The sequence below is a fragment of the Siniperca chuatsi genome, linkage group LG7 (assembly GCF_020085105.1).
Source record: "Siniperca chuatsi isolate FFG_IHB_CAS linkage group LG7, ASM2008510v1, whole genome shotgun sequence".
Taxonomy (NCBI): domain Eukaryota; kingdom Metazoa; phylum Chordata; class Actinopteri; order Centrarchiformes; family Sinipercidae; genus Siniperca; species Siniperca chuatsi.
In genome coordinates this window covers 22169807-22197647 of record NC_058048.1, presented here as the reverse complement: position 1 = coordinate 22197647, position 27841 = coordinate 22169807, and the positions used below count along the sequence as shown (strand labels likewise).

Here is a 27841-nt window from a genome sequence, read left to right as displayed (position 1 = left end):
AATAAAACCAATGTCATTATATACAATACATAAGCGTCAGAAACATGTTGAGTATTCACCTGTTGAGCCTGTATCTGTTTAAATTGTCCTGAAAATATGAGTAATTTTATAAAATTTGTGAATTGCCTTAATCACAGTGAAGGTGATGGTGTTTTATCCTACCCTAGACATCTGCTATAATGAGCTGGAGCTGTGATTCTCCAAGCCACATTTAAACATCATTAGTAACATATGGTCTGGGAAAACAGGCGAGAAATTGCTCCCCTGCGAAAGAAAGGACTGCTGGTTTCTTATACTTCTAGCTTCATGATTCACAGGAAAGATAGTTAAAGTCAACAATAGTGAAAGCAGTGATCCAAACTTAGCAGCTGTTTCTGGCTCACAGTCCTCTTAATTTGTGTCCCTTTTCTCCCTGTTGTTATGCTCGTTTGCGCAGAAGAAATCCGTGTTAAAAATGCACCTTCTTTCTTTTCTCCTCTTGCTATTTGTTTTCCCCATAATTCACTTGAACTGATCAATATCTTCAATCAAGGTAAGTTTCCTGTGAGACTCTTCAGTAAGAGTGTGCTGTCACTAGTTTGCTAATCAGGTGCTCGAGTAACAAGAGAACCACATGTGAAAAAAGCAAACTCTTCATCACCAACTGCTTACTTGAAGAGTCTGCACTTTATTTAACCAACGTGTTTTTGTGCAGGGCCTTCATCTGGATTTTAAAACTCTCTTGGACCAGAAGAATTTCTTTTGTGAGGTTTAACGGTCAATCTTGACCCCGGAAACAGCAATTTAAAAAAAAGTCTCACCACAAGATCCATTTAGTGGCTATTCTGGAGCTTTCGATCATATCACATGGTCTTGATTATAAGAAAAAAGTGAAAACAAGATAGGCTCACATATATAGAACAAATAACCAATTGTAACCACTTTGCTTTGATAACGCTTCTGGATATCTGAGGCTTTTTCAGATCACAAGGTCTGAATCTTGTTAAAGATGGATGGACATGATTTAAATCAATGTATGCTGTTATTGCAGGTATTTTTGTCTTTATAAGAAGGACTTAGATGATGCTTTTACACCGAGTAAATGTGAGGCTACCTCAGTGTGCTGCAGTCACAGTGCGCAGTCATGCAAAATACAGCATGCTGCAGCAACACTGTTACTTGAGGATATTCTGAAGATCGTTGATAACACCTTTCTCATAAGATATTCTGCATTAGATAACGTGCTGTCTATTTAACAAACACATGTAGAATCTGGAATACTGTTCAAACAATACAACGTAACGCTTGTGTAAGAAATAAACTGTCATCCTGAGTTCATGCAGTTTATGCTCTGCAAAACAAAATAAGTCAGTTACCTAGCAGCAACTTAACACTCACCATGACCTCCAGCTCTGCTCTGCAGCACCGCCACTGAATCAGCCTTATTGTTATTCCATAACAGCAGACTGGGGTTTAATATGTCCTGTGATCTGGCAGGTGATTTCTGGATGCCAGGGCAGCGATGAGGAATGCATTAAGATCTGAATAGGTCAACAGTCCAGAGCAACCCAGAGACAGAGAGAAAGAGATATATAGAGAGATATTTCTTGGAGCCAGGCAACCTGATTTCTATGCAACAGAAATAGCCTCAGATAGAGTAAATAACACTGTACACATTCTTAAGCAAAGCACATTCCTCAGGTCAGCAAGGAGAAACAGATAAACATTTATACCTTGCTAGCTGGCATGGAGACACTCTACTGTTTAGATCAGGCCTGGTTTAATTTTTTCATCTTAATATGTTGAAATCTGTCTTATTTTGCATTCTGTATATAGCAATTTGACTTTAAAATAGCTTTAAGTAGTTGCTGCAGCTTTACATTTGTAATGAGATTTGTTATGAAACTTAATGTAGTTTATCATTTGACCTTAGTTGTCTGCAGCCATGATGACACTGGATTATATGGTTTAGCTGTTTGGTGAAAGTCTAGGAAATGACCAAGGGGATGCACTGCAGCAAGTTTAAAAATAGGTTTTAAATTATCTAGGAAGGCGTGGCATTGGCTGGAAGCTTGGTTGCTTGGATGCGTAGAAAATCCTGTTTTGTTAGCCTGCAACAAAGCCTCTGAATTCAGATGTAGGTCACAAGAAATTGTAAAGAATTTGGAAAAGAAACAATCTGTAGATTGTACTTGAGAAAGCAATGATCTGAATGTACCCAGGAAGAGAAGGTCAGATGCCGGAGCCACATATCACTGCTCACAGTGGCATCAGATGTGACAGGCTATGTCCCTTCATAGCAGAGCTCACATCTGTCACTGCCATCATTAACCAAAGTCATCAATATTTAACTGAACTTAATGGTCTGACTGCTCTGGGAAGGGATGGTTCAGAGCCTTTTCTGCTCTTTCTGTTTAACAAGTTTTATCTAACTCAGTGGAAACAGAAGCTAAACAAGTCGCATCATTTGTTTGGTCTGTTTGGTATCTGCAAAGATGCCTCACAACACAGGATTCTACTGTACGTGCAGGTTAGTTTTACAATTATATTTCATTTCTTTTTCTCTGCTTTGGTATTTCATTTCAAATCCACAATGGTAAATACAGGCATCTTTTATTTAAGCTATCTAGCTAGAGTGTTGACAGCTTAGTAGCTCATTAACCCAACATCTGTTTTACTTGCAGCATTATGAAAGACAAAATGAGAGTGAATAATTAAAGGAGAACCAAATGAATAAACAGCACGTGCCTCCTCTGAGGTATAATTCATTCAAATACGTAATAAATTGTCAAAGAAAGATTTGGCTCTTGATCCTTTTATCCACCTGGAAACCACAGGCAGTGTAGCTGTGTGCAGTTTTTCAAGTAAAACAGATTTTTAGGAAGAAGCAGGATTAAAAGGAGATGTTGTAGCTCAAATAATGTTCAGCCATGATAAGCCCATAAACTTGGCAGATTAATTTTTAACATTTAAATGAGTTGGTTGAGTCTAGAAAGCATATTTTGTTTTGGACTGTACAACTTTGCTTAGTGAGAAGAAGCTGGAGTTGCCCATGCTGGATCATAAAGAGGGTGGAATCAAAAAACAATGAAACTGGTTCTTGTGAATATCCACTTTTCTGTGTCTTAAGGATGTATTACTTCTAACAGTACTAAATGACTTTCTGCAAATGGCTCAGATGACAGAATGTGACACTGCACCTAGTGTAGATTGTCAACAGTATGTTCATGGTCCTTAAAGACTGTGGTTTTTCTCTCCTTCTTCTGTGTTAGTGTCACAGATGGATTTGCATACACAGGGCATGATGGCACAATGTCACCAAGTACAGTCACAGACTTTTGAAGGAACTTGAGAGAAACTGATGGGCTGATGGAGCTGAATATAAAAACCAAACTCTACTGCTGCATCAATAAAATAAATTATATGATATTTCAAATAAATGTTTTGATGAATCTTTTTTAATTTTCAAGAAGTCAGTAGCTATAGATACTGAAATTATGATGAATGTGATTGAAAAAATATTTGTAGTGACTATTTACTACTTTTAAAAAGCTACAGAGAAGCTGCTACAGTGAGAGAGCCAATAAAAGGTTTGTAGATCAACAAAGTTCAGATTTATCTGTTGCACCACAGTCTATTTGTTTCCATCTCACTTAAAATAGACCAAAATGTTTCACAGAAAGTACAAACCACAAATCAGGCATAAACAAAGGCTGGGGCGCAGCATGACGTGAGCATGGTCAAAAGCTGCATGCTTCTCACACAAACCAGCAACATTTTGAAATCAGCATTGTTTACATTCATGTTTACGTGCTAGCAGTCTTCTTCTTCACTGCCTTTGGTTGCACATTGCTGAGTTTCTTGGTGCATTACAGCCATCAGTGGAATAGTGTGAAACCACTGGCAAGACTGTCGCTATGTCCCAATTCCATATTACATACTGATTCTAAGAAGGTTTTGAGTGTGTTCACACTGGAAAAGTGATTTTTGAGTGTGCTGTTGATGCACATTACTCTCCCACAATGCAATGCACAAAGAAAATGGAGGAAGTGCTCACAGCTGGAAAAAAAACAAACAAATTATGGGTGGTTGTGAAACCACTCCAGAAAAATCTTGGAAAACAAAAAATAAGTATTAAATCCTAGGAAAAACATTTCAATGTTTCTTTGTGAAATTTCATTGGCAGTAGCAAGGGCGAAATCTTCAGACAGATATAGGGAGGACCTTGCTCTCTCTCTCTCCAAAGACTTGCTTTCAGTTGTGTTTATATCGGCTATTTAAAGTGGTAAAAATTTTGCGCCAACCACTTGTGGTTTCGAGTGAAATATCTCAACAATGTTCATATAGCGCCATCATCATATAAAAACTTTAATTTGAACATGGTAAACATTATACCTGCTAAACATCAGCATGTTAGCATTGTTATTGTGAGCATGCTAGCATGTTGACATGTCGCCAGCATGGCTCTAAACTCTTAGTCTTGTTTACCATTATCCTGACTGACCCCTCTCCTATTTACCGAAGAAGCACATCAAAATACTAATTTTGTAATTCATAACTTTTATATCATCAAACAAATGAAAGTCTTGTTTTGTAAGTGTTTAACTCATTCCTAAGTCTTTGTGTTTTTCGTAACTGTCACTTTACTCAACATTTAGACTTTGGAGACACAGTCAAGACTAACCCTGCAATTTGATAATCTATCAAGAATTTTGAACAGTTTTTAACTTATACTTGGCATTGCTGTTGTATTTTCACTGAGTAGGCTCAGTAAAATGTACATATCATATCAAGATAAAAAATTAACATGCCCTTTGACAAATAGAGAAAAAAATGTACTTGATAAAAAGTTTGGATGGGCAGAGACAATGGAGAGAGAGACAAAAGAAGGTACAGTGAAGACAAAATAGACCAGAGGCAGGGAGACAGGGAGGCTGAGATAGGGAAGCAGAGATATGAGGTGCCATCCGATGGACTCAGCAAACACAAAGGCTAGAGCAATGTTAAGGAAAATAACAAGTGACAGATACAAATCACTGGTCCTGCATCCGCAGTACTCATTCCAACAGCCTGATTGATTTAGCCAACATAAAGCTTAGAGGGCTTTGGGTTGTCACACTAAGAGGAGTTCATTGCCTCTCAAATTGAGACTGACAGCCTCCAAGAGGACATGCAGAATGAACAGAAATGCCACATTTTGCTCGTCCCTCCCTTTCATCAGCGATGCATTTACAGCTAGAATTCACTCATCTTTTCTGATGTGGTGAGATCATTAAATCAGATATTAATAATCTTATTCTCATTCATTTAATATTTGTTCTATGAAACCTATTGCAACACCATTTTGCCTCATACTGGTTGGGAAAAATTGGGCTGCCTAGTCTCAGAATCAGAATCAGAAATACTTTATTGATCCCCGAGGGGAAACTCTTTTGTTACAGCAGCTCACTAACATGTCAGTGCACACAGAAATAGAAGTACTAAGCAAAAATATAATACACTATAATACAGGTCAGAAAATAAATTAAGTACCAAGTGGGTTTTATACGTATACCCACTTGGTACTTAATTTATTTTCTACTTCTATTCCTGTGTGCACTGACGTGATAGTGAGCTGCTGTAACTCACATCACCAATTCTGCTTTTACAGAGTTGAATAGAATGGGTCAGACAATAGAGGAGTGGTACAACTTTCAAAAGTGGGCAATGATGCAAGCAAACTGTGTGAGAGTGTGTTTTAGTAGTCTCTGTGTAACATTGTACACCCAGTGGATATGATATTTCTTCAGTGGAAGGCTTTATCCTTTAGTCAGGCTTTCAATGAGAGAAGCAATCAGAGTGACACACTTGTGTTTATGGCAACAATTTTTTTTGTGTGTATTAAACTCCTGCTCCATCCAGTGGAAAACAAGGATGCACCACACAAATGCACCGAATCATCTCTCTGTCTATTCACCAAAAACATAACACTTAGAGCTTAGCGCTGAAATCATCTTTGTATAGAGATCATGTTTGAGGCAGCACTTCTGGAAGGCCCGACAAAATGTCTTTAAATCAGCCGAAATCTGAGTGTGTAATTTTATATCTGCACAAATTTATGCTTCAGCTTTTGAGGCACCACAGGTCTTATGTGCAAATATGTTTTCTATCCATGAAACAGGAAGCTTACATGCACTGATATATGCTATCACTGCTACAGATGGCTAGTTGGTTTTCTACCTGATAGCCACAGAGGGCTGCATCTCATTTTAGATGTTGCCAGAGCATTGACTGGTTAACCTTTACTACTCTCCAGTAGGACACTGAACCATATGACATGTTAATGTTTTATGTTCCCAAACACTTTAATGATGATGTCTGCCTGAACTGATGGAGACTGATTGCACTGATTTCATTTCTTCAAAGGAAACCTGTGCAGTCATTAATATGCAAGATGTTCATGAATAATCATGACTTCACACCTTCTGTCTGTTCACATATCATATCTGACAACACAGAGGTAGAACAAAGTCAGGTTATGGTTATTTAGTATGCTTCCCACAGTAGCAACTATTGGACATATAATTGAATGCAATGAAACACAAAATTACATTTTAACTGTATTTGAATTTGTAATTAAATTGTAGATAGCACCTTTATGTGCACCTTTGGTATCCACCTAGAAAAAAAAAATTAAATAGTGACTCATGAGATGAACTCTGTACCAAGTACTACATAATATTGTTGATTTACATAATGAGAATTTTTTTTGTCATAGTTTGTGGCACAATGTCAAACCTGAATTGCAAAATGTGAAACTAACCTCAAGTGAATTAATTAGTAACCTTGTAAGATGTTGAAATACTTTGCACAACAGTGGTGAATTCTGTCCCTGGAGAGCATCAAAGAAACGCACATGTCAGAAAGGACAGATGCTTCAGTGGAGAAACCTGCATTAGCATCTGATCCTATGGACATGGAGGGGTCCAGTGACAAGCTTTTCTGCTGCAGGTGGGTGCGCCACAGGTTTCCCCTGGCCCACAGAGAGGAACTGTACCACATCCTGCTGATGACAGGGCCTCTGGTAAGGACTGGCGCCGTTTACATACCCTGCTCTGTCTGTACGGGACTGTGTGGATTGAGGCTGTCCTTTGTAATAAATTGATTTACACAATGGGAGATTGATGACAGTGTATTGTTTCATATGTCAGGAAAAATAGGCTTTTAGAAGCAACTATCAGTCAACCCAAAGCAGTGTTTGGCAAGTTTCAAACAGTGACTGAACAGTGGCTGCAAGCTGCCAAAGATGTGATGACAGTGTAGTAGCTCATTTGCAAAGAGTGCCATGCAAATTAATTGAAACTTGTGTTTACTGTAATTTCTGATGTATAATCTGTGAGCTGGTAGCTGTATCGACTGCACCACTGTCGATGTTTGTCTTTCTAGCTGCTCTCTCGAATCCTCAATTACCTGCTTCCATTTGTGGTTACGATGTTCTGTGGGCGTCTGGGAAATGAAGTGATGGCTGGCTATGGATTAGCTTCTGCTGTAAGTGGTCATGTGTATGCTCCACAGACTCGTGGAGGCTAACATGAGGAAATGACATGTGGAGACATAATTTCAAAGGAGAAAATTAAATATTACAACTATAAACTTACCTTCCCATGATGAATTTTACAATTCAAAAAAATTTCATCCTGATGATTTAATCAATATGTAGTACATTTACTCTTATGAGTCATAGAAATATTGGTTACATCAGAGTCCTTAAGTGCACAGACTCATTCTGTGTTCTATGTTTCATATTAATTTCAGACCATTAATGTTACCACTGCAGCAACTGGTTGTGGCCTGGGACTGGCATGTGATACTTTGGTGTCTCAGGTTTGGAAAACCCTTTTCCCTATGCAATTTTGCCCTAACCCTCAATTTCACTGACTCCAGATCCCAACTGTTCATTACTCCCTTTTCTAAAATGATTAACCTTGTGTGTGCTGTTGTACAGACATTTGGTGGTAAGAACCTGCTGCGGGTGGGAGTGATCCTTCAGCGGGGCATCATCATTCTGCTGATGTTCTGTCTGCCCTGCTGGGGCCTCCTCATTAATGCTCAGGCCATCCTGTTATGCCTGGGCCAGGACCCTGAGGTGACCAGGTAACTAACTGCACCAAACGTGCATGTTAAACTCAGTACCTCCGTCCGTGAATGGAATTCAGTCAGAACACAGAGACCTCATCCTCTCAACGGTAACAAAAATCAACTCTGCACTGAAATCAGTTCTGGCTCCACGGATTCACTTAACAGATTCAGCATAAACAGAGAATCTGTAACGCTTCTTCAAGGTTGCTAAGTCTATATACAATAACTTCTTAATATAATTTCTCCTGAAAGGCAACTTGTTCTTTCCATGAATAGTGACAGATCTAGAGTGGCAGTGTAAATAAATGAGCTTGAACTTTCATTTCCTTGGACCTGAACACAGCTTCTTAATTTCAGAATAGCCCAGCTGTATATTACAGCTTTCCTTCCAGCTGTACCAGTGAGTTATGACTGTTCCTCTCACCTTTATGTGCAAATTCAATACATGTATTCAGTGATGTATAGAGAAGCACAAACTTTAATGTCAAGAGTTTTTTTTCTATTTTGTCTTTTAGGCAATGTTTCTACATCAGCTTCAGGTGTCTTATCTGCAGAACCAGGTGCACTAATGTCCTGTACACAGCTCTTTTATTTTGGAGCATCAATAATATAATATATCATAATATTATTAAATTTCTGTTGGGAAAGGTGGTACTCATTGCATCACCTGGTGTTTGTGTACTCAGGGTATAATACTACCACAAATGTACACTGCTGCCATGGCAAACATAGCAAATGTGGTGACAAACTACATCTTTCTTTACTGGCTGGATCTGGGTGTTAGGTAGGTGTCCTCACACATCTTAGTATAAGATTTTAAATCTGAATAAAACTATTACCCCACGGATATCAACATGTCTGTGTGCATGTCTTACAGTGGATCTGCAGCAGCCAATACCCTGTCTCAGATTTACATCTGTGCTTTTCTGTTTGCTTACATTTGGTGGAAGAAGCTCCATTTAACAACGTGGGGAGGTGAGGGATTTCATATTCACGCTTTCCCTATGCTTTCATGCATCACTTTGCTCATCCGCCATCTTTCTCAGACTACATAAATAAGTTTCTCTCTCCCCCTGCAGGCTGGTCTGTAGAATCACTGCAGGAGTGGGGTTCCTATATGAAACTGGCCATTCCCAGCACATTAATGACATGTTTCGAGTGGTGGGTTTATGAGTTTGGGGGATTCTTTGCAGGTAATCAAAATATTAAATTTTGGTAATTGGTATCAAACTAGATGCAAACTTTGAGTCATGAGTTGTTCTCTGTCTTCTTTGTCTCTGATGATCAGGAATGCTGAGTGAAGATGAGCTGGCAGCCCAACATGCTGTGATAATGGTGGCTTTTATAACCTACATGGTACTAACTGCAAGTCAGAGCGTTACATTTTCACTTTAAAAGTCTTCATATGAACATGTCTCAGATTTAGATTAGCTAAAAAATAACTTTCACAAATTAAAGTTGTGATTTAGCTTATGAACACTCTCAGGAGCAAGCTCTTTTGTATATCAGTGTTCATGCTTTATGATTACTGAATGTATTCTTTTGTCATTTTTATTTTTGTAAAATGATGAATCCATAGTTCCCTCTTGGTATTCAAGCTGCAGCATGTGCCCGTGTGGGAAACGCTCTTGGTGCAGGAGACACTGCCAGGGCGATCCTCATCAGCAAGATGTCACTCGCTCTTGCAGGTTCAGTTAGGAACATGTTCTGTTGTTGTAGTCTATATTAATAAATCAGCATTTGATGTTTTATTTCTTCAACATTTTCTACTGTTTGACAGATTTAACAGCTCCTCTTTTCCAGGTAGCTTTGCAGTTGTTGAAGGTCTCGTGCTTGGCTCTACTAAAACAGTGATTGGCTTCATCTTCACCTCTGATGAGTGAGTCTCTACAGCTGCACTCACATGTCAGAAACTGTAAAACTCCATGATTGTTAAGTTACTATTGCTACATACAACGAATGGCCTAGAAAATAAATCTTAATTATAAAACCTTATTTCAGGAAGATCATTGGTCTGGTCTCACACTTGATGAATGCTTACTGTTTCCTTCAGTTCTTTGATGGTCTTGTGGTGAGTCTTATATATTTTTTTCGTTCGCTCAACAGCTATATTTGCATTATGCTAATGTTTATCTATCCAGAAGTTACTACATGATGGCCAATGGAGTGAGAGCGCATAATAATTATAGATTTGTCTGTTTACATCCTAGTGTGTGTGCACAGGCATCTTCTTGGGCACGGGCAAACAGAAGATACCAGCTGTGGCCAATTTCATTGGATACTACGGCATAGGACTTTCACTGAGTGTTACTTTAATGTTTGTTGCAAAACTGAGAGTTTTAGGTAATTGCATTAAGTAACCATGTTTTGTTACTTTTATAGACAGCCTGCTTGCCCTTGACAGATTAATTTTTTTTTTCTCTGCAGGATTTTGGCTGGGACTGCTCATTTGTGTCGTCTTACAATCCACCTTCTACATCATTGTCATTTTCAAGCTCAACTGGGAGAGAATGACAGAGGAGGTATACTACAGGCTACTCTAACAATCCGGATCATCCAGGGCCTCAGCTGTTTAGATATACTGATGGAATTATTATTGTTTTATTTCTACAGCATCAGTTGCTGAGACATATCTGGCAAATTTCAATAACTATTTGTTAAGTGTGTGAATAAGGAGAAATTGGCAGTTTTTTATCTGCTTGTTTGCAGGCTGTGAAACGAGCTCAGAAAAAGACACAGATGACATTATTAAGCACAGCTGCCTCGTCAGATGCTGCGGGTAACAACACTGCTGGACAGACAGTAAGTAATGGGAGTGTAAGCGGCCTGTTATTCTTAACACTCATAACCTAAATGGCTTTTCATAGCTTGTTTCAAATTGTTATCAATGGACTTTTCTATTTTGTTTTCTATGTAATAGAACACAAATAGAACACTTAAGTCAAAGATACCAAATATTTGACAACTTTCCTTTTAGTTTTTTTTCTGCACTTGCTCTCCATATGACTTAACAAAATTAAGTAATGAGTAATATGATACTTTTCCTTTCAAGTCAGTAGATGGCTACATGTCTGTGAGCACAGAGACACAGGGTAGCCGTGTGGTCCAGCAGCTGAAGGGTGGCCGCCTCTCCACTACCCAGCTGATCCTCAGGCGAGGACTCACTATGTTTGCAGCAGTTGCCCTTCTGGCTGTGGGAGCAAGTGTGCACTTCCTTGTGCCCTTGCCAGAGACCCTGCCTTCAGAGGCCAACTTTACTTTGGACTTGATCGATACTACATTATAATCCTGATCAAATTTTGTCCACTGTGCTGGTCCCAATAGACAACATTGAGAGCCTTGATCATAAAATCATTGTTTGTGCTCAATGTCATAACTCTCATGGACTTATTATCTTTGACAGAAAGTGTCTAACAGTGCAATACAGTGACATATTTGATAAAAAATGAAATGAATGAATGGTTGGACTATTATTTTGTTTTAAGAGATTAATTTATTGTTTGATCATAGACAATTTAAATTTTTGGTTCTCTCGTTTTTTTTCTCATCTGCACTTGTGTCATGTCCACCTGTAATGCAACTCGATTGTTTTAATCATGTGAAGAATGTTTTTACTTATTCTTAAGTGCAACTCTCAGGACTATGATAAATACAGGTCCTGACTGATGAAACCTTGTCTTTAGGCTTATGGCAAAAGAGATAATGGTGTTTGTAGAAATGTGAATAGATGTTCTATTTTATTGAATTAATAAAAGTAATAGTTTTGTGGGGTGAATTCTTCTGAGCTTTTGTATTCAGTGGTTGTTGGAAATAAAAGAAGACAAATATATTATATGTGTTATTATACAGTATATTTTCTGTTACTTATATGTTACTTACAGTATCTGTAAGTACTTGTATTCCATTTAGCTATTTATTTAGTCTAAGTTAGAATTTAGCAGAGTTCTGGGTGAAGAGTGGAAGAAAAATCCTTACACACTACAAAGAGTACACATTCACTTTTGAAACTGTTATATTAATACCCAGACAAGTTAAGCATAAGACTAGCAGATCATTGGTCATCAACATAAACAAAATACAAAAATGGTTAAGTATACATTAATCATCAGAATATGTGCTTATGCGTTACTAAATTTCAAATTACTGTTGATATCTCCCACATAAACATTCTTGCATTGCTATTAAATGGAATAAAAAAAAACAGCCAAATAAATAGAATAAATTAACAGAACTGACCAGGTCACCAGGGGCAATGCACAAGTTCATACAGAATAAGGGTGGGTTTACTGTAGGTGAAGGGTTTCTTTCCTAATTTTCACAGAGAAAACAAATACACGTCATTATTAGACACAAACGTAGAACTCCAAAAGTAAGTCTTCCTCTTCTTCTCAGATATAGATGTTAATCACCAAATGAAAAGTCTCGTCATTGTCTCGTTATATAGTTGCCCAGGAGAAAAGTAAAATGGAGTAAAAAATAAATAAAAATAATAATAAAGGGGTGGCGTGTTTAATTAAGGCCACTTCAAGTTCAGCCCAATTGTAATTCAAAAGAGAGAATTGCTGTTATAGAAAGACCCAGGGCAAGGTAAACTATACATACGGGCAGGGTGGACCAATTATTATTCCTTATTCTACTATATTCATGTTCACGTGCAGTCACCATTTTGCCAATTCTTGACAAATCTATGAATATACAGTCTCAAAGTCAGTGGCTCCAAATATTACATTTATTTTACATTCACAATCCTCTCTACTTTTGTTGCAGGTTCTTTGACTCTTGCCTTGAGCTTTAAGTTCAGTAGGTGTATAACCTATACTGAAATTATCATCAAACTCTAAACCCAGACTGTATTTCTGTTACTATTTCTAGCCAATAAGTTGGATGTTAGACAATTCAAAAATATGTGAAAGCCTGTTCTGTTAATGTTTTATCTTTGGAGTGATGAAAGACCTGATAATGTTCTTCCAGGAGAATTATCTTCATTTAGTTCTGGTCAATGAAGATAAGTGAATTGTGTTTTACATGTTTAGCCAGTCAAGATCAAAACATTCTTTCTTTCAAGTCCTCCATCTTAGTCTTTATTGTGATTTCAGGCCTTTTCTTGTTTTTCACAATCTTCCTTGTTTCAGCTGGCCTTGGCTTACTTCCAGGGCAGCTGTGACGCAGCAAGATTTCCATCCTTTCCAACATCCTGGAGAGAAACTAAGATAAGTTCATGAGAGACAATCACTTCAGCGGAAGGACCTGCATTAGCATCTCATTCTGCAGACATGGAGGGGTCCAGTGACAAGTTTTTCTGCTGCAGGTGGGTGCGCCACAGGTTTCCCCTGGCCCACAGAGAGGAACTGTACCACATCCTGCTGATGACAGGGCCTCTGGTAAGGACTGGCACTGTTTACATACCCTGCTCTGTCTGTACGGGACTGTGTGGATTGAGGCTGTCCTTGCTGAAACGCTGATTTATACAACAGAAGATTAATGACAGTTTTTCTTTGCCAAAGAAAAGGTTAAGATGTCAGGACATACTCTGAGTGCCAAAACTATTAACTAACTACTAATTGAAACTTGTGTTTACTGTAATTTCTGATGTATAATCTGTGAGCTGGTAGCTGTATCAACTGCACCACTGTCGATGTTTGTCTTTCTAGCTGCTCTCTCGAATCCTCAATTACCTGCTTCCATTTGTGGTTACGATGTTCTGTGGGCGTCTGGGAAATGAAGTGATGGCTGGCTATGGATTAGCTTCTGCTGTAAGTGGTCATGTGTATGCTCCACAGACTCGTGGAGGCTAACATGAGGAAATGACAGGTGGAGACATAATTTCAAAGGAGCTGGTGGAGGGAAAATTAAATATTACAACTATAAACTCACCAAAATAGATTTTATAATTCTCTCACAATCACCTGGGAAAGAGTCTTGATGATTTAATCAATATGTAGTACATTTACTCTTATGAGTCATAGAAATATTGGTTACATCATGGGTCCTCAAGTGTACGTCAGACTCATTCAAATGTTTCATATTCATTTCAGACCATTAATGTTACCACTGCAGCAACAGGATATGGTCTGGGACTGGCATGTGATACTTTAGTATCTCAGGTGTGGAAAACCCTTTTGATATGATGATATAATACATTGGATTTTTTTTTATTGATCCCTACTGTTCATTACTGCCTTCCTTTCTAAAATGTTAATTATGTTGTGCAGACATTTGGTGGTAAGAACCTGCTGCGGGTGGGAGTGATCCTTCAGCGGGGCATCATCATTCTGCTGATGTTCTGTCTGCCCTGCTGGGGCCTCCTCATTAATGCTCAGGCCATCCTGTTATGCCTGGGCCAGGACCCTGAGGTGACCAGGTAACTAACTGCACCAAACATGCAGTAATGCTACTGCTACCACTACCAGTGATGTTGGAAAGTTTGAATGGTAATCAGTCAGAATGTGAGACATCCTGCTCTTGACTTTAACAAACACCACCTCTGCATTAAAATCAGATCTGGTCCCCACAGATTAAGTGATTAACAGATTCAGCATAAACAGAAAATATTAATATATAAAATATAAAGTATTGCAAATATTGATCAAATGACCTCTAACAGTGGTATGAAGTCAATATCACACCTTGCATTGCACTAATTCTGCTCCAGTATTTTTAAATGTTTAATGTAGCACCACAGAAAAGGTTTCAACACACTGTGCCTTATCTGCATTTTAAAATATATATAAAATGTTTCTTTAAAGCTGCATTATTAGACACACACACACACACACACACACAGCCTATATCGCCTTATAAAGATGGGCTAACTTGTTAGCAAACTTACAAATATAGCAGACACGGAGCAACACGTCATCCCATTGGTGGCGTGTTTCTGGTCACAGGATGATTTTAAGTCCAATATTCATTGGACTTCACCAACTCCTGAAAAAATATCTGAGTCTTTAGCTTGCTAGATATTCTAGTTCAGCAGCTACTCACTAAGTTCTGAGCAAGTTGAGTACAGTGGATTTATCAGAGCGAATGTGAATACAGCTGCATGCTGCTGCTACTGCAGGATACATGGTGGAGAAGAGCAGTAACACTGCAGTAAACGTGAGGGATGTAAACCCAGAACAATGAGGTAAAAAATGGCTAAAAAGCTCTATAGAGGTACAGAGTTCTTCACCACAAGCACATTCACATTACTCAGTTATTTGGCTCAATTTTGATTTAACAAATACTGATTAATGCACCTTTAACTTGAAAGTTTCTCATTAAAAAGGACATTTTCCATATTTCTCTGCTTCTGAGTGTCAGTGAAAATAAATAATTGAACTAATGATGTTGAACAGTGTATAATACCTTACCTTGATAAGTGCTTGTTTGTCTTTAATTTGAACTGAATACAGCGTCTTGATTTCAGAATAGCCCAGCTGTATATTACAGGCTTCCTTCCTGCAGTACCAGTGAGTTGTGACTTTAAGCAAAAATTCTACACATTTTCAGTTATTATTTTGCAGCTCTTCTGCACAACATGCTGTTAAATAAATTCTAAACACCTTTTTAAAATCATCTTTCTCTATAGGCAATGTTTCTACATCATCTTCAGGTGTCTTACCTGCAGAACCAGGTGCGTTGCTGTCCTAAACCCAAGTCCAATTCTCTGTGTTGATCCCATTCTGTATTATCTTATTTCAGTGTATATAAATGTAAATGTAAATCTAATTAGATTTCTGATGGGAAATGTATATGTAAAGTCTTGGTAATCACATCACCTGGTGTTTGTGTACTCAGGGTATAATACTACCACAAATGTACACTGCTGCCATGGCAAACATAGCAAATGTGGTGACAAACTACATCTTTCTTTACTGGCTGGATCTGGGTGTTAGGTAGGTGTCCTCACATATCTCAGTATAAGATTTTAAATCTGAATAAAACTATTACCCCACGGATATCAACATGTCTGTGTGCATGTCTTACAGTGGATCTGCAGCAGCCAATACCCTGTCTCAGATTTACATCTGTGCTTTTCTGTTTGCTTACATTTGGTGGAAGAAGCTCCATGTAACAACATGGGGAGGTGAGGGGCAGTTATATTTAGTAGATGTTTGTGGTGACAATATGATCTCATGAACCACTTTGTTCATCCTCCAAGTTTTTCTCTCCACATAAATAAGTTTCTCTCTCCCCCTGCAGGCTGGTCTGTAGAATCACTGCAGGAGTGGGGCTCCTACATGAAACTGGCCATTCCCAGCACATTAATGAAGTGCTTTGAGTGGTGGGTTTATGAGTTTGGGGGATTCTTTGCAGGTAATCAAAATATAAAATTTTGATAATTGGTATCAAACTAGATGCAAACTTTGAGTCATGAGTCGTTCTCTGTCTTCTTTGTCTCTGATGATCAGGAATGCTGAGTGAAGATGAGCTGGCAGCCCAACATGCTGTGATAATGGTGGCTTTTATAACCTACATGGTACTAACTGCAAGTCAGAGCATTACATTTTCACTTTAAAACGTCTCTCTAAACATATTTAAACTCAGGAGCCAAATTTTTCTCATCATTTTTCTAAAATGATGAATCCATAGTTCCCTCTTGGTATTCAAGCTGCAGCATGTGCCCGAGTGGGTAATGCGCTCGGTGCAGGAGACAGTGCCAGGGCGATCCTCACCAGCAAAGTATCCCTCACTCTCGCAGGTCAGTTAGAAATGTTTTTTAGTATTGTAGTTCACATTAATTCTTTTACACTTTGAAGAGTTCACAGCTCCTCTTTTCCAGGCAGCATTGCGATTGCTGAAGGTTTCGTGCTTGGCTCTACTAAAACAGTGATTGGCTTCATCTTCACCTCTGATGAGTGAGTCTCTACAGCTACACTCACATGTCAGAAACTGTAATACTCCATGATTTTCAAGTTACTATTGCTACATACAATGAATGGCCTAGAAAATAAATCTTAATTATAAAACCTTATTTCAGGAAGATCATTGGTCTGGTCTCACACTTGATGAATGCTTACTGTTTCCTTCAGTTCTTTGATGGTCTTGTGGTGAGTCTTACATTTTTTTTTCGTTCGCTCAACAGCTATATTTGCATTATGCTAATGTTTATCTATCCAGAAGTTACTACATGATGGCCAATGGAGTGAGAGCGCATAATAATTATAGATTTGTCTGTTTACATCCTAGTGTGTGTGCACAGGCATCTTCTTGGGCACGGGCAAACAGAAGATACCAGCTGTGGCCAATTTCATTGGATACTACGGCATAGGACTTTCACTGAGTGTTACTTTAATGTTTGTTGCAAAACTGAGAGTTTTAGGTAATTGCATGAAGTGACCTTTGTTGTCATTTCTAAAAAGCATGTTGATATTTTTAACAGACTAATTTGTCTTTTTCTCTGCAGGTTTTTGGCTGGGACTGCTTGTTTGTGTCATTTTACAATCCACCTTCTACATAATTGTCATCTTCAATCTCAACTGGGAGAGAATGACAGAGGAGGTATGCTAAGCAGGGCCTCAGAATTTGGAATTTGGACTTGAATTTCTACACAATTAGTTACTGTGCTTTCAAAAGCTATTTGCTGCATGTAGAATATGAGAAACTGGAAGTTAGTTTAGTTTTTCTATCTGCTTGTTTGCAGGCTGTGGACCGAGCACAGAAAAACACTCACATGACATTACTAAGCACAGCTGCCTCGTCAGACTCTGTGGGTAACAACACTGCTGGACAGACAGCAAGTAATGGGAGTGTAAGCAGCCTGAACACCAGCAACAATTAATCTAAGTTTCGTTTCATAGCTTAGAGACTAGACATAGTTTGACACAGCTTGCTCTCCATATAACTTAACAAAATAAAGTAATGGGAAATATGATATATATATATATATATATATATGATAAATATTTTTTTCTTCAAGTCAGTAGATGGCTACATGTCTGTGAGTACCGAGGACCATGATGGGAACACAGAGACACAGGGTGGCCGTGTGGTCCAGCAGCTGAAGGGTGGCCGCCTCTCCACTACCCAGCTGATCCTCAGGCGAGGCCTCACTATGTTTGCAGCAGTTGCCCTTCTGGCTGTGGGAGCAAGTGTGCACTTCCTTTTGCCAGAGACCCTGCCTTCAGAGGCCAACTTTACTTTGGACAGGATCAATACTACATATATTCCTAATCAAATTTTCTCCACTGTGCTGGTCCCCAATGAAGAGTCAGGATAATCTTGAGAGCCTTGATCATAAAATTGTACTCAATGTCTTATGTGTGTTTTAGACTCTCGTGGGCTCATTATCTTTGACAGAAAGTGACTGTAGTGCTAATCAGTGGCACATTTAATGAAAAATGAAGTGAATGAATGGTTGAACTAATATTTTGCTCTCCACTGCACTGGTCCCAAATGAAGAGTCAGTTCAAGATAACCACAATATTTATGTTTAATGTATTAAATACAATGATTGTCAAACTCTCTTTAGTTTGACTCATTCTCTTTGACAGTTTGTGGTTGTGAGCCGAACACTGGCAGATTCACTGGAAAATCTTGTGAATGAATGGTTTTAGAGTAATATTTTGTCCTGACAGATTCATTTGTTGATCCTAGACCATTTCATTTTCTTCGTTCTGTCTATTTTCAGCCCATCTGCACTTGTGCCTTTCTCTTGCATGTCCTGCTGTGACATCCTGCAATGCAAACATCTGCATCATATTGTGCACTTGTGGCTGAGGAGTTACTTCACTGAATACAATAGACTTTGCTCATGTTCATGTAACCAGGTTAGTGATTAGCAGGTTCATAATGATTCCAGAAGCCAGGATTGATAGCATGATAGCCAGAGCCAGTCCCCTACGCAAAACCAGAGTCCTGTGAGTGAGCTCCTCCTCCCCTGTTGTTACTGCTGGTCCCGCCTTAGTGCCAACCAAGTCCATGGTGTCTGTTTGGCCCTGTGAGTTCCCTGGATCATCTGGTTGGGTACCTGGACATACAAATGCAAATGTGACTATAATGTTTTTGCAGAAATATATTAAATTGTGACCTTAGTATTCTAGCTGATATTTTGGTCAAAAATTAGTTATTCAGATTAAAGTATTCTTTGAGTTATTAACATTTTGCATAGGTTTATTTTTTATTGTCTGCATTAATAAAGTAAGTGAAATCGGAAATTCTGGGTTCTGTTTCAGAAGTGAGAAAACCTAATTCAGAATCCCATTGACATTGCATTGAGATACAGACCTCAGATGCACCACCATTAAACTACATTTCTTATAGTCTAAACTGGCTCCTGAGGAAGAATTTATCATTTCCCCTGCTGAACAGGATCATTTTTCTCAAGCAGTATAAAGTGCTTTCGTTGCTGCACAATCTCTCTTACTTGTGTCTGTGGAGCTCCCACACACTCCTGCTCTGATTTGAGCCTGGAAGAAAAACAATGTGTGAAGGTTTATTCATAAAGAAGTAACCTTAGGCCATTTAGAATGGGAAGATTTGCCTCTGAATACTAACCTCAACCGTAGCTTTCTTCCAGTTCATTCTTACAAGGTAGAAAATCATGAATGAGGACTGCAAAGCCACGCAGGTGAACAAGCCTGTCCACAGACCTGAAGAAAATAAAGAGTTTTACATCTTGCTTTAAGAGTAGCAAGTTGATGTTGATGCCATGGTGGATCTCTTACTAAAAAAAAACCCACTGTCGACAAAACTTAAAAATTACCAGTTCGGCAACATTGTGGCAAGAAACAGCAGAAGGCTAAAAAACATCTCTGGTGTAAATCTTACCCTTGATTCCTAATTTGGTTGCAAACATCAGTGACACTCCAATAGGAAAACCAACTCCATAATATCCCAAAATGTTGCAAACAGCCCCGATTTTCTGTTTACCGGCTCCTCTTATAATGCCCCCTGAGGCACACTAGTCATGCAAGCAGAAAAAAGACGTGGTTAGACTTGACCAAAAAAAAAAAGCACTTGGTATGTTTTTCAAATGCAATAACATATGGGTACATCATGAGATCTTGTTTGGATGTAATGGAAGAGATACTTACTGATATTGCATCTAGAAGGACGAATGGAGCATACAAAGCTATGACATCAGCAACCCTTTCCCTGATTTGTCTGAAAGAAGAGAGACTCAAAATTTACAGTCTGATGCTGTAAGAGAGGCGACATGAGCAATTACATTATCATTTTTGTGTGTTATATTTGCGCACTGGGGCTGGTCATGGAATTTCCTCTCTCCGATACACGGGCATAGAAAAAGTGACTTTGCCTAGAAGAGGGGGTGATTTTGATAGGTTTTTGTTGAAAAGAGAAGCTTTTTGGGTCTATTCTTTCTTTGACTTTTGTATAGAGTTTATTGTCAAAAGTACATAGACACCAAGGTGTCTTCCCTCTATCTCTATCCTTAACCTGTTTTCTATAATAGAATTGTTTTCTCCATGTAAAATAGTTTTTCCCCCTACACTAAGATGTTTTTTCTATGTAAATTTTTTTTTTCAATATTTTTCTAATATATTTTTAATATGTTTATCCTAAACTTGTTTGTGGGTTATTATGTCTATTCCTCAAGGTCTCCTCTTCAGTAACCTAGTCTGAGCCAGTTTTTTTCCTTATAATAGGATCTGCCTGTTCTCTCCTAACATTATGTGTTTTGATAAGGCTGTATTCTAGACACTATGTTCTTTGACACATAATGTTTAGCTGCTTTTTGATATCTATATGGAGATGTTCTTTGACATGATGTATAACTTAACCTTTTGATCAAACTGCTTCCCTAACAGTGATGTTTTAATGAACCAGGTAGCTTTTCACTAAATTATTAAAACTTTTTTTTTGCATCATGGCTACAAGTGTGCAACTTCATCGTGGTTGGCACCTCTCACACTGGTGTGCATTCCTCCTCTGCTTCATATTTGAGCACTGTGACATTTTACACTCTCCTAGTATCATTTACCAAAGAGGATTCAGTAAATTGCCATAAATCACAGTGATGCTGCACAGCATAACTGAGTAAAACTGTGAGGAACATTTACCTCAAGTTAATATTTAAAAGAATATGTATGCAAAGTCCACTGTTTTCTGTGTAGCCAATAACTGACAAAATGGTGAAAGGTCAGAGACCTGTTATCTCTCCTAGACTTGACACTGACTCTGCATGTGTTAACATAACACACTGGGGAAAAACTTTTTTACAGAGGTGATGTTATGTTAATGATATACTCACTCATCATATGTAAAGACATAAGAGATGTGGTCCTTCAGGCCTCCAATGAGAACTGCTAAACCTATAGAGACTGACCCTGTGGTAAAGAGTAACAGACTAAATTATTCATCGATTGCGTCATTCAAAAAGTGCTAAATTGATTTATTTTCTGTAAACGCATATTCACACAAAGGACAAACACAGTCTCCTACTGTTGGCCAATGAGTAGCTCTGCTGGAGCAGTTCAGGAACTTAATGCCCTGCTCAAGGGCACCTCATAAGTAGATGTATATTTTTGTCACAAGGCTTGTTCTTTAACTTCTAAGCTACTCCTGCATTGATTTCTTGAGTGAAATTAGAATTATATAACAATAATTCTAATATTATCTTAACTTCAAATACATGCCATTTTAATAAGATATGAAAATATAGCATTGAAAGTGTTTAAGAGCATACTGACCTGCAGAGAACATTGCCAGTTTAGCAGACAGCTTGGCCTGCTCTGTGTCTCCGGCTCCCAAGGCATTTCCAACTCTTACATTGCCTGCTATACTGAAACCTGTAGGGAACTAATAACAAAAGTACTATATCAAGATGCTGTTACACTATGTACAAATAGGTGATTCATTTCACACAATAACAACTTGATGTATATTCAGTATTTGGTAGAGGAAATATTATTTCACATGAGGGAAATTACCATGTATGCAACATTTGCCAGTTCGTATACAACTGACTGAGCTCCAAGCTCCACCTCACTTATTAGACCTATCAGTTACAAACATCTGTTAGATTTCAGATCAACTTTAGTTCACACAAATTCTTCAAAACCACAAAGTGGCCAAAGTGACGTTACCTGCCAGAAAACTTCCAATCTCATATGTCCACCACTCAACACACAGCATGACCATGCTAGGGATGGCCAAGTGGATGTATGAGCCCCAGTCCTGCAGGCACTCATTAGACCAGCCTGTGTGGTCAAACAATGAATCAATAAATCATTTAATTACACAGCCAGTTCATCAATCAGTTTGTCTGTCTATCTACAACACAAAATTATCTTTACTTCCAACAAAGATTTCTGATCTTTGTATTTGTAATAGTATTTTTCACATCAAACTATAGCAAGATGCGCAGGCGTTGCTGTGAATAATGGCCTGTCTCTGAAGATGGGTGTTAAGTTTTTATGAAACAACTTTAACACATTCAGCTAGATGTTTGTTTTCCAGCCAGACAGCTTGTGACAACAGTATTAGAAATCACTAAATAGTCTGGGAGCACTACATACTGAATTACAATACTTCTGCATATAATACAGAACTCTTCAAACACTTTTGATCCTTGACTCCTGAGCCACAACTTTATTAAACCACAATCAAATCCTCCCACTTTTTTTCATCATCGCTGTAATAACTCATTAACACACATGCTGAGGGAAACCATTGGAGCCTCTGATTATATGCAAGCCAAGGTCACTATCCTTCAATAACAATAATAATAAAACTTTATTTATAGAGCACTTATCAAAACAAACTACAAAGTTCTTCACAAAGAGAGAAATAAAATACCACAGTGAATGATGAAATATAAAGAAATAAAATACATAAAACACACAAAAGAAATAAAATAAACAGCCAGTTCAGGTAAAATCAGGATATGCTTTCCAATAAAAATGTGTTTTGAGAAGAGACTTAGACGAAGACACTGACTCAGACAACCCAATTTCTCGGGGCCCTGATAGCAAAAGCTCTGTTCCCCTTAGTTTTCATCCTGGACTCAGGAACAGACAGAAGACCCCTGCCCGAAGATCTCAAACTACGTGAAGGTTCATAAGGGATTACAAGGTCTAAAATATAGTCTGGAGCCAGGCAAAGAAGAGCCTTATATGTAATCAACAAGATCTTAAAATCAATCCTAAAACAAACAGGGAGCCAATGTAAAGAGGCTAAAACAGGTGTGATGTGGTCGTACTTCTTGGTCCTGGTTAAAAGCTTAGCAGCTGAGTTCTGTGCAGTCTGCAGTCGTGTCAAAGTTTTTTGATTAAGACAAGTGAACAGGCTGTTACAATAATCGAGGCGTGAGGAGATAAAAGCATGTACAACAGTTTCTGGATCACTAAGCTTTAAAATAGATTGGATTTTTGCAACGTTTCTGAGGTGATAAAAACATGATTGGACAAGCTTAGTGATATGTTAAAAAATAAATAAATAAATAAATTGCTATCGAACAGGACACCAAGATTTCTTGCAACAGGCTTGATATGTTATGACAGGGTATCAGTAGATGGCAGTATTTGTTTAGTGATGTGTTGGGGCCCAATAACAAGGATTTCAGTTTTATTTGAGTTGAGCTGTAGAACATTTGTCAACATCCAATTTTTTATGTCAGACAGGCAGTCCTGCAGAGAACTCAGCGTACTAAGGTCGGTGGGCTTGACAGGGAGGTACAACTGTGTGTCATCCGCATAACAATGAAAAGAAATACCACGTCTGTGGATGACATCACCCAAGGGAAGCATGTATAAGGAGAACAGTATTGGATCCAGAATTGAACCTTGAGGCACACCGTACTTGATATGGGAGAAGGATGACATGTAGTTAATAATGGTGACACAGAATTTCCTATTGGACAGATAAGATGAGAACCAGTCTAGTGCAGTGCCAGATATGCCCACCCAGTGCCTCAGTCTATCTAAAAGAATGCCATGATCAGTTGTGTCAAAGGCAGCACTTAAGTCCAGCAGCACAAGAATTGAACACATGCCTGCGTCTGCATTCATTAAAAGGTCATTAGTGACTTTGAGAAGGGCTGTCTCAGTGCTGTGGTGCTGACTAAAGCCAGATTGGAACATTTCAAAGGTATTATTGTTTTCCACAGCAGCAAGAAGCTGCTTAGATACACATTTTTCGAGAATCTTTGAAATAAAAGGCAGTTTGGAGATCAGACAATAGTTATCCAGGAGAGTGGGATCAAGCCCAGGTTTTTTTAGGACTGGCTGGACACAATCAGTTTTCTGTCAGTGATCTGGGACGCAGCCAGTAGACAGCGAGCTGTTAAAAATAATTTGTAAAAGGGGAGCAATACAATCCATAACTTCCAATAAAAACCTAGTTGGGAGGGCTGGAGGATATTCTCATAAGAGACATGATGTCTGCGAGTTCAGGCAGAAAAATTGCTCAAAGAATCCCTGAGCGGGTGATCCACATCTAAAAAGGCAGGGTTGGGGTTGATACCAGATCTTATTAACTCCACCTTACCAGCAAAGTGCATCAATGCATATGTTGCACTTACCTCCCCAGGTAGCCTTATGAAGACCTTTCCACATGATATAAGCATAGAGAATTCCAGCCATGGAGAACTGGGAAATGGTGTTGGCAACAGCAGAACCTCTGTAAAGAGTATTTCATTGCATGATACTGGCTATGTGATGCGAGCAATAATGATGTTATTGAAATCTGTCATGTGCAGTTCAAAGGGCAATACTCACGCTACTCCTAGATTTAATGAGTGAAGAAAGATGTAGTTGATGAGAGCGTTAAGAAGATTGACCACAAAGCCTGTGATTACCTGTGGCCATATGATGCCCTAGATGTGCCACATATTATTGTCATTAAAAAGTGTATTTGTATATATAAGACAATAAAATAAAAACAATAGCAATAATAATAATTACAAGACATGTTGGGAATAAAACGGTGTGCTAGCATTGATAAAAAGCTTTTTTTAAAAGCTACAGGAGATCCTTCAGGGTTTTCCACCACTGTGTCATCCTCCCATCAACAAACAGAAGACAAATTAACAAATCATAGATACCTCTGTACCTGATGATGAGCCAATTTGGGCTTGAAATGAACTTTTTATAAATGTAATGAAGTTTAAAAAAAATTAAAGGGGCCATTATATAGTGTTGTTGAGTCTTAAGAATTACAGAATTTATTGTACAGTTTTTGCACTCAGCACCTGGACAAGATGTGCATGTTTTTTGCACACAAAAACAAAACATCAAAAGATTTGGTCCAAATGGAGGTTTGTGGTTTCATATACATATATTTTAAGGTCCTTGACATCGAACGGTTCAGGAAGCCCTAACCTCAATGCCATCTGAATTCAGACAGTACTAATCTAATGTCACATCAATATGCAGACACGGTAGCCAAATAAGTAGAAGGCTGACTAATAGAATTTTCCTGTATATTTAATCCACTAAATACTTTTGTGGATAAAAAGAAGCAAATCACAGGCTATTTGACATCTCTTTCATATAATCAACCTGTCTCATTACAGCTCATCAGGGAGTTACTTAATGTTGAATAATAATGGACTTACCTGGTTTTGCAGATATCTGGTTTCTAATGAATACATGAATGTAGCCTAGACAGATCGACAGAAAGAAAAATAAATCTCTGACTTTGCATATATTTTGGACACAACAGACAATCAATATATGTATATATTTGTTCAGACCTGCTTGTTCCTACTCAGAGCACCACATCCCAGCATGCACTGGGCAAAGTGTGGCAAGGGAACTCCACACAGAAAACATCAGGGCTGTCATTAATAATGGAAGATGAGTTTCATACTGAGAGGTTTGAAATACTTACAGGAAGTGCTGGCATAAAGATCTTCACATACATCTGAGACAACCTAGAGAGAGATTTTCCATCAGTATCAATAAGAAACATACTCTAAAGTATACTCTTTCAAACGATGAGTAAATAAAAAGAAAAAAAGAATGAAAAATAAAAACAACAAAATAAAGCACGAGAAGACAAGTGAAATTTGACATTGACCACAGCTGACCTGGCCACCTCTGGATCCTGTCTGACAGCCAGCAGAATTGGCTCTGTGTTAATGAGGATCGCCCAGCAGGGGAAACAGGCCAGTATCAAAATGAGGATTGACCGCTGCAGAATGACCCCAACTCTCAGGAGGTTACGGCTCCCAAAGGTCTAAAACCAGAGAGTATAAACGGTTCAGAGCAATGGAGACTGTAGAAAAGAGGTGAAGAGGTGAGTGCAAGCAGGTTGGAACGGGTGGAGAAAAGTGTCAGGTGTGTTGTGTGATAAAAGAGTATCAGCAAGAATGAAAGAAAGGTGTTCAAGACGGTGGTGAGACCAGCGATGTTGTACAGCTTAGAGACAGCGGCACTGAAGAAAAGACAAGAGGCAGAGCTGGAGGTAGCAGAGCTTAAGATGTTGAGGTTCTCTTTGGGAGTGACGAGGATGGACAGGATCAGGAATGAGCACATCGGAGGGACAGCTCATGTTAGATGTTTCGGAGATAAAGTCAGAGAGGCCAGATTGAGGTGGTTTGGACGTGTTCAGAGGAGAGACTGTGAATATATTGGTAGAAGGATGCTGAGGTTGGAGCTGCCAGGCAGGAGGTCTAGAGGAAGACCAAAGAGGAGATTTATGGATGTAGTGAGAGAGGACATGAAGTTAATGGGTGTGATTGAAGAGGATGCAGAGGACAGGGTTAGATGGAGGCACATGATTCGCTGTGGCGACCCCTGAAAGGGAACAGCCGAAAGGAAAAGAAGAAGAAGTTTGTTTGTTTTTTACAAGATTCTTGACAATACTAATACTGATACCTGATGAAGACTTGTGACAGGCTCATACCTGAGAAATCAGAGTATCACATGCTGCTGACAAACCAGATCCAATCGATATTCCTGTAACATTAATCACCTGAGGATTTAACACATACATTGGTGGGTTATGTTCTGTTGCTCTATTGGTTTAACTTTTACTGTAGGAACATTACTATACTGTACTTACTGCTATGGCCAAAGTAACCCCTGCCAACTCTGTCCTCCCCAGATGGCCACAGAAAATAGTACTAACAAAACTCACTGCAAAAACCATGAGCTGGGCAATAACCTGATGAGAAAAAGAATGAAAAGTAGCTGGGACAACAAAAAGATATTGATTAGTTTATTAGTAACAGGTAATTAGTGGTGTGGGTCTATTTGTTCTACTTGTACTTGTACACTACTAGCTTAATTAATAACTATTATTGTCTATATTCAATAATAATAATAATAATAATAATAATAATAATAATAATAATAATAATAATGATATGTAATTGAATCTTAATTTAACTTATTTACATCATTAATAAGTAATCCCTATACTTATAGGACAATAGTACATTTAAATACAGGCTACTCACCACTGGTCCGGCCAGTTTAGATAACTCCTTTATTTCTGTCTTGAAACCAGCAGGGACCACCATGCGGATCCGCTTTAATACAAAACATTCACTCCATGAAGAAGGAGGTGAACTCAGTGTGCTGCTCTCCATGATTAGTGGGTACAATTATTGCTCTTTTCACCGCTTTATGTTGCTGTTAGGGCCCTTTCAGTTCAGTCCAGGATCTCTGTCAGTGTGTATGATGAAAGCTGTTGTAAATCTGCTTTCATATGAGTCAGCGACAGGCAGTTACTTCCTACTCAGCTGACGGTGACAAGGTCACATTTTTAGTGGGAACTCCTGAACTGCACTTCACACATGTGACTTCTCGACAAAGTGCAAGCTCAAACCTGATAGCAAATGTATTGATTTCAA

At 38.5% G+C, this 27841-nt stretch overlaps 3 protein-coding genes across 4 annotated transcripts; 2 read left to right on the top strand and 1 right to left on the bottom strand.

Annotated features, from left to right (window-relative positions):
- The first annotated feature begins 10 nt into the window (after positions 1 to 10).
- Positions 11 to 11927, top strand: LOC122878685 (multidrug and toxin extrusion protein 1-like). The gene is made up of 18 exons (XM_044201824.1): positions 11 to 2509; positions 6836 to 7042; positions 7405 to 7506; positions 7774 to 7842; positions 7964 to 8112; positions 8455 to 8497; positions 8613 to 8657; positions 8784 to 8881; positions 8975 to 9072; positions 9177 to 9290; positions 9386 to 9453; positions 9677 to 9785; positions 9901 to 9976; positions 10099 to 10168; positions 10308 to 10440; positions 10525 to 10619; positions 10807 to 10899; positions 11150 to 11927. The coding sequence occupies exons 2-18, from the start codon at positions 6875 to 6877 to the stop codon at positions 11381 to 11383; spliced, it is 1764 nt and encodes a 587-aa protein (XP_044057759.1). The 5' UTR covers positions 11 to 2509; positions 6836 to 6874; the 3' UTR covers positions 11384 to 11927.
- A 168-nt stretch (positions 11928 to 12095) lies between these two features.
- LOC122878684 (multidrug and toxin extrusion protein 1-like) lies at positions 12096 to 18544 on the top strand. The gene is made up of 17 exons (XM_044201823.1): positions 12096 to 13478; positions 13749 to 13850; positions 14133 to 14201; positions 14310 to 14458; positions 15506 to 15548; positions 15668 to 15712; positions 15877 to 15974; positions 16068 to 16165; positions 16282 to 16395; positions 16491 to 16558; positions 16672 to 16780; positions 16862 to 16937; positions 17060 to 17129; positions 17269 to 17401; positions 17486 to 17580; positions 17723 to 17830; positions 17999 to 18544. The coding sequence occupies exons 1-17, from the start codon at positions 13371 to 13373 to the stop codon at positions 18296 to 18298; spliced, it is 1785 nt and encodes a 594-aa protein (XP_044057758.1). The 5' UTR covers positions 12096 to 13370; the 3' UTR covers positions 18299 to 18544.
- Positions 18494 to 27698, bottom strand: slc47a3 (solute carrier family 47 member 3). Of its 2 annotated transcripts, none has more exons than XM_044201825.1 (17): positions 27446 to 27698; positions 27049 to 27150; positions 26890 to 26958; positions 26072 to 26220; positions 25873 to 25915; positions 25598 to 25642; positions 24759 to 24856; positions 24563 to 24660; positions 22128 to 22241; positions 21972 to 22039; positions 21732 to 21840; positions 21293 to 21368; positions 20115 to 20184; positions 19849 to 19981; positions 19576 to 19670; positions 19445 to 19487; positions 18494 to 19048 (listed from the first exon to the last, which is right to left on the bottom strand). In XM_044201825.1, the coding sequence occupies exons 1-17, from the start codon at positions 27575 to 27577 to the stop codon at positions 18837 to 18839; spliced, it is 1656 nt and encodes a 551-aa protein (XP_044057760.1). In that variant the 5' UTR covers positions 27578 to 27698; the 3' UTR covers positions 18494 to 18836. The 2 variants fall into 2 exon arrangements, with proteins under 2 accessions (XP_044057760.1, XP_044057762.1); XM_044201827.1 differs by having other exon boundaries at positions 27049 to 27176; positions 27446 to 27582.
- Between the last annotated feature and the right edge of the window lie 143 nt (positions 27699 to 27841).

Excerpts from the sequence above, each read along its gene's own strand:
- slc47a3 (XM_044201825.1), bottom strand. The coding sequence starts at position 27,577 with ATGGAGAGCAGCACACTGAGTTCACCTCCTTCTTCATGGAGTGAATGT. Across the intron at positions 21,369-21,731 it reads ACTGGCAATGTTCTCTGCAG|GGTCAGTCTCTATAGGTTTA; the intron begins GTCAGTATGCTC and ends TCTTTACCACAG. Across the intron at positions 19,982-20,114 it reads TCCTTCTAGATGCAATATCA|TGTGCCTCAGGGGGCATTAT; the intron begins GTAAGTATCTCT and ends TTGCATGACTAG.
- LOC122878685 (XM_044201824.1), top strand. The coding sequence starts at position 6,875 with ATGTCAGAAAGGACAGATGCTTCAGTGGAGAAACCTGCATTAGCATCT. Across the intron at positions 7,043-7,404 it reads TGCTGATGACAGGGCCTCTG|CTGCTCTCTCGAATCCTCAA; the intron begins GTAAGGACTGGC and ends TTGTCTTTCTAG. Across the intron at positions 8,882-8,974 it reads TGGCTGGATCTGGGTGTTAG|TGGATCTGCAGCAGCCAATA; the intron begins GTAGGTGTCCTC and ends CATGTCTTACAG.
- LOC122878684 (XM_044201823.1), top strand. The coding sequence starts at position 13,371 with ATGGAGGGGTCCAGTGACAAGTTTTTCTGCTGCAGGTGGGTGCGCCAC. Across the intron at positions 15,713-15,876 it reads TGTCTTACCTGCAGAACCAG|GGTATAATACTACCACAAAT; the intron begins GTGCGTTGCTGT and ends TTGTGTACTCAG. Across the intron at positions 16,781-16,861 it reads AGTATCCCTCACTCTCGCAG|GCAGCATTGCGATTGCTGAA; the intron begins GTCAGTTAGAAA and ends CCTCTTTTCCAG.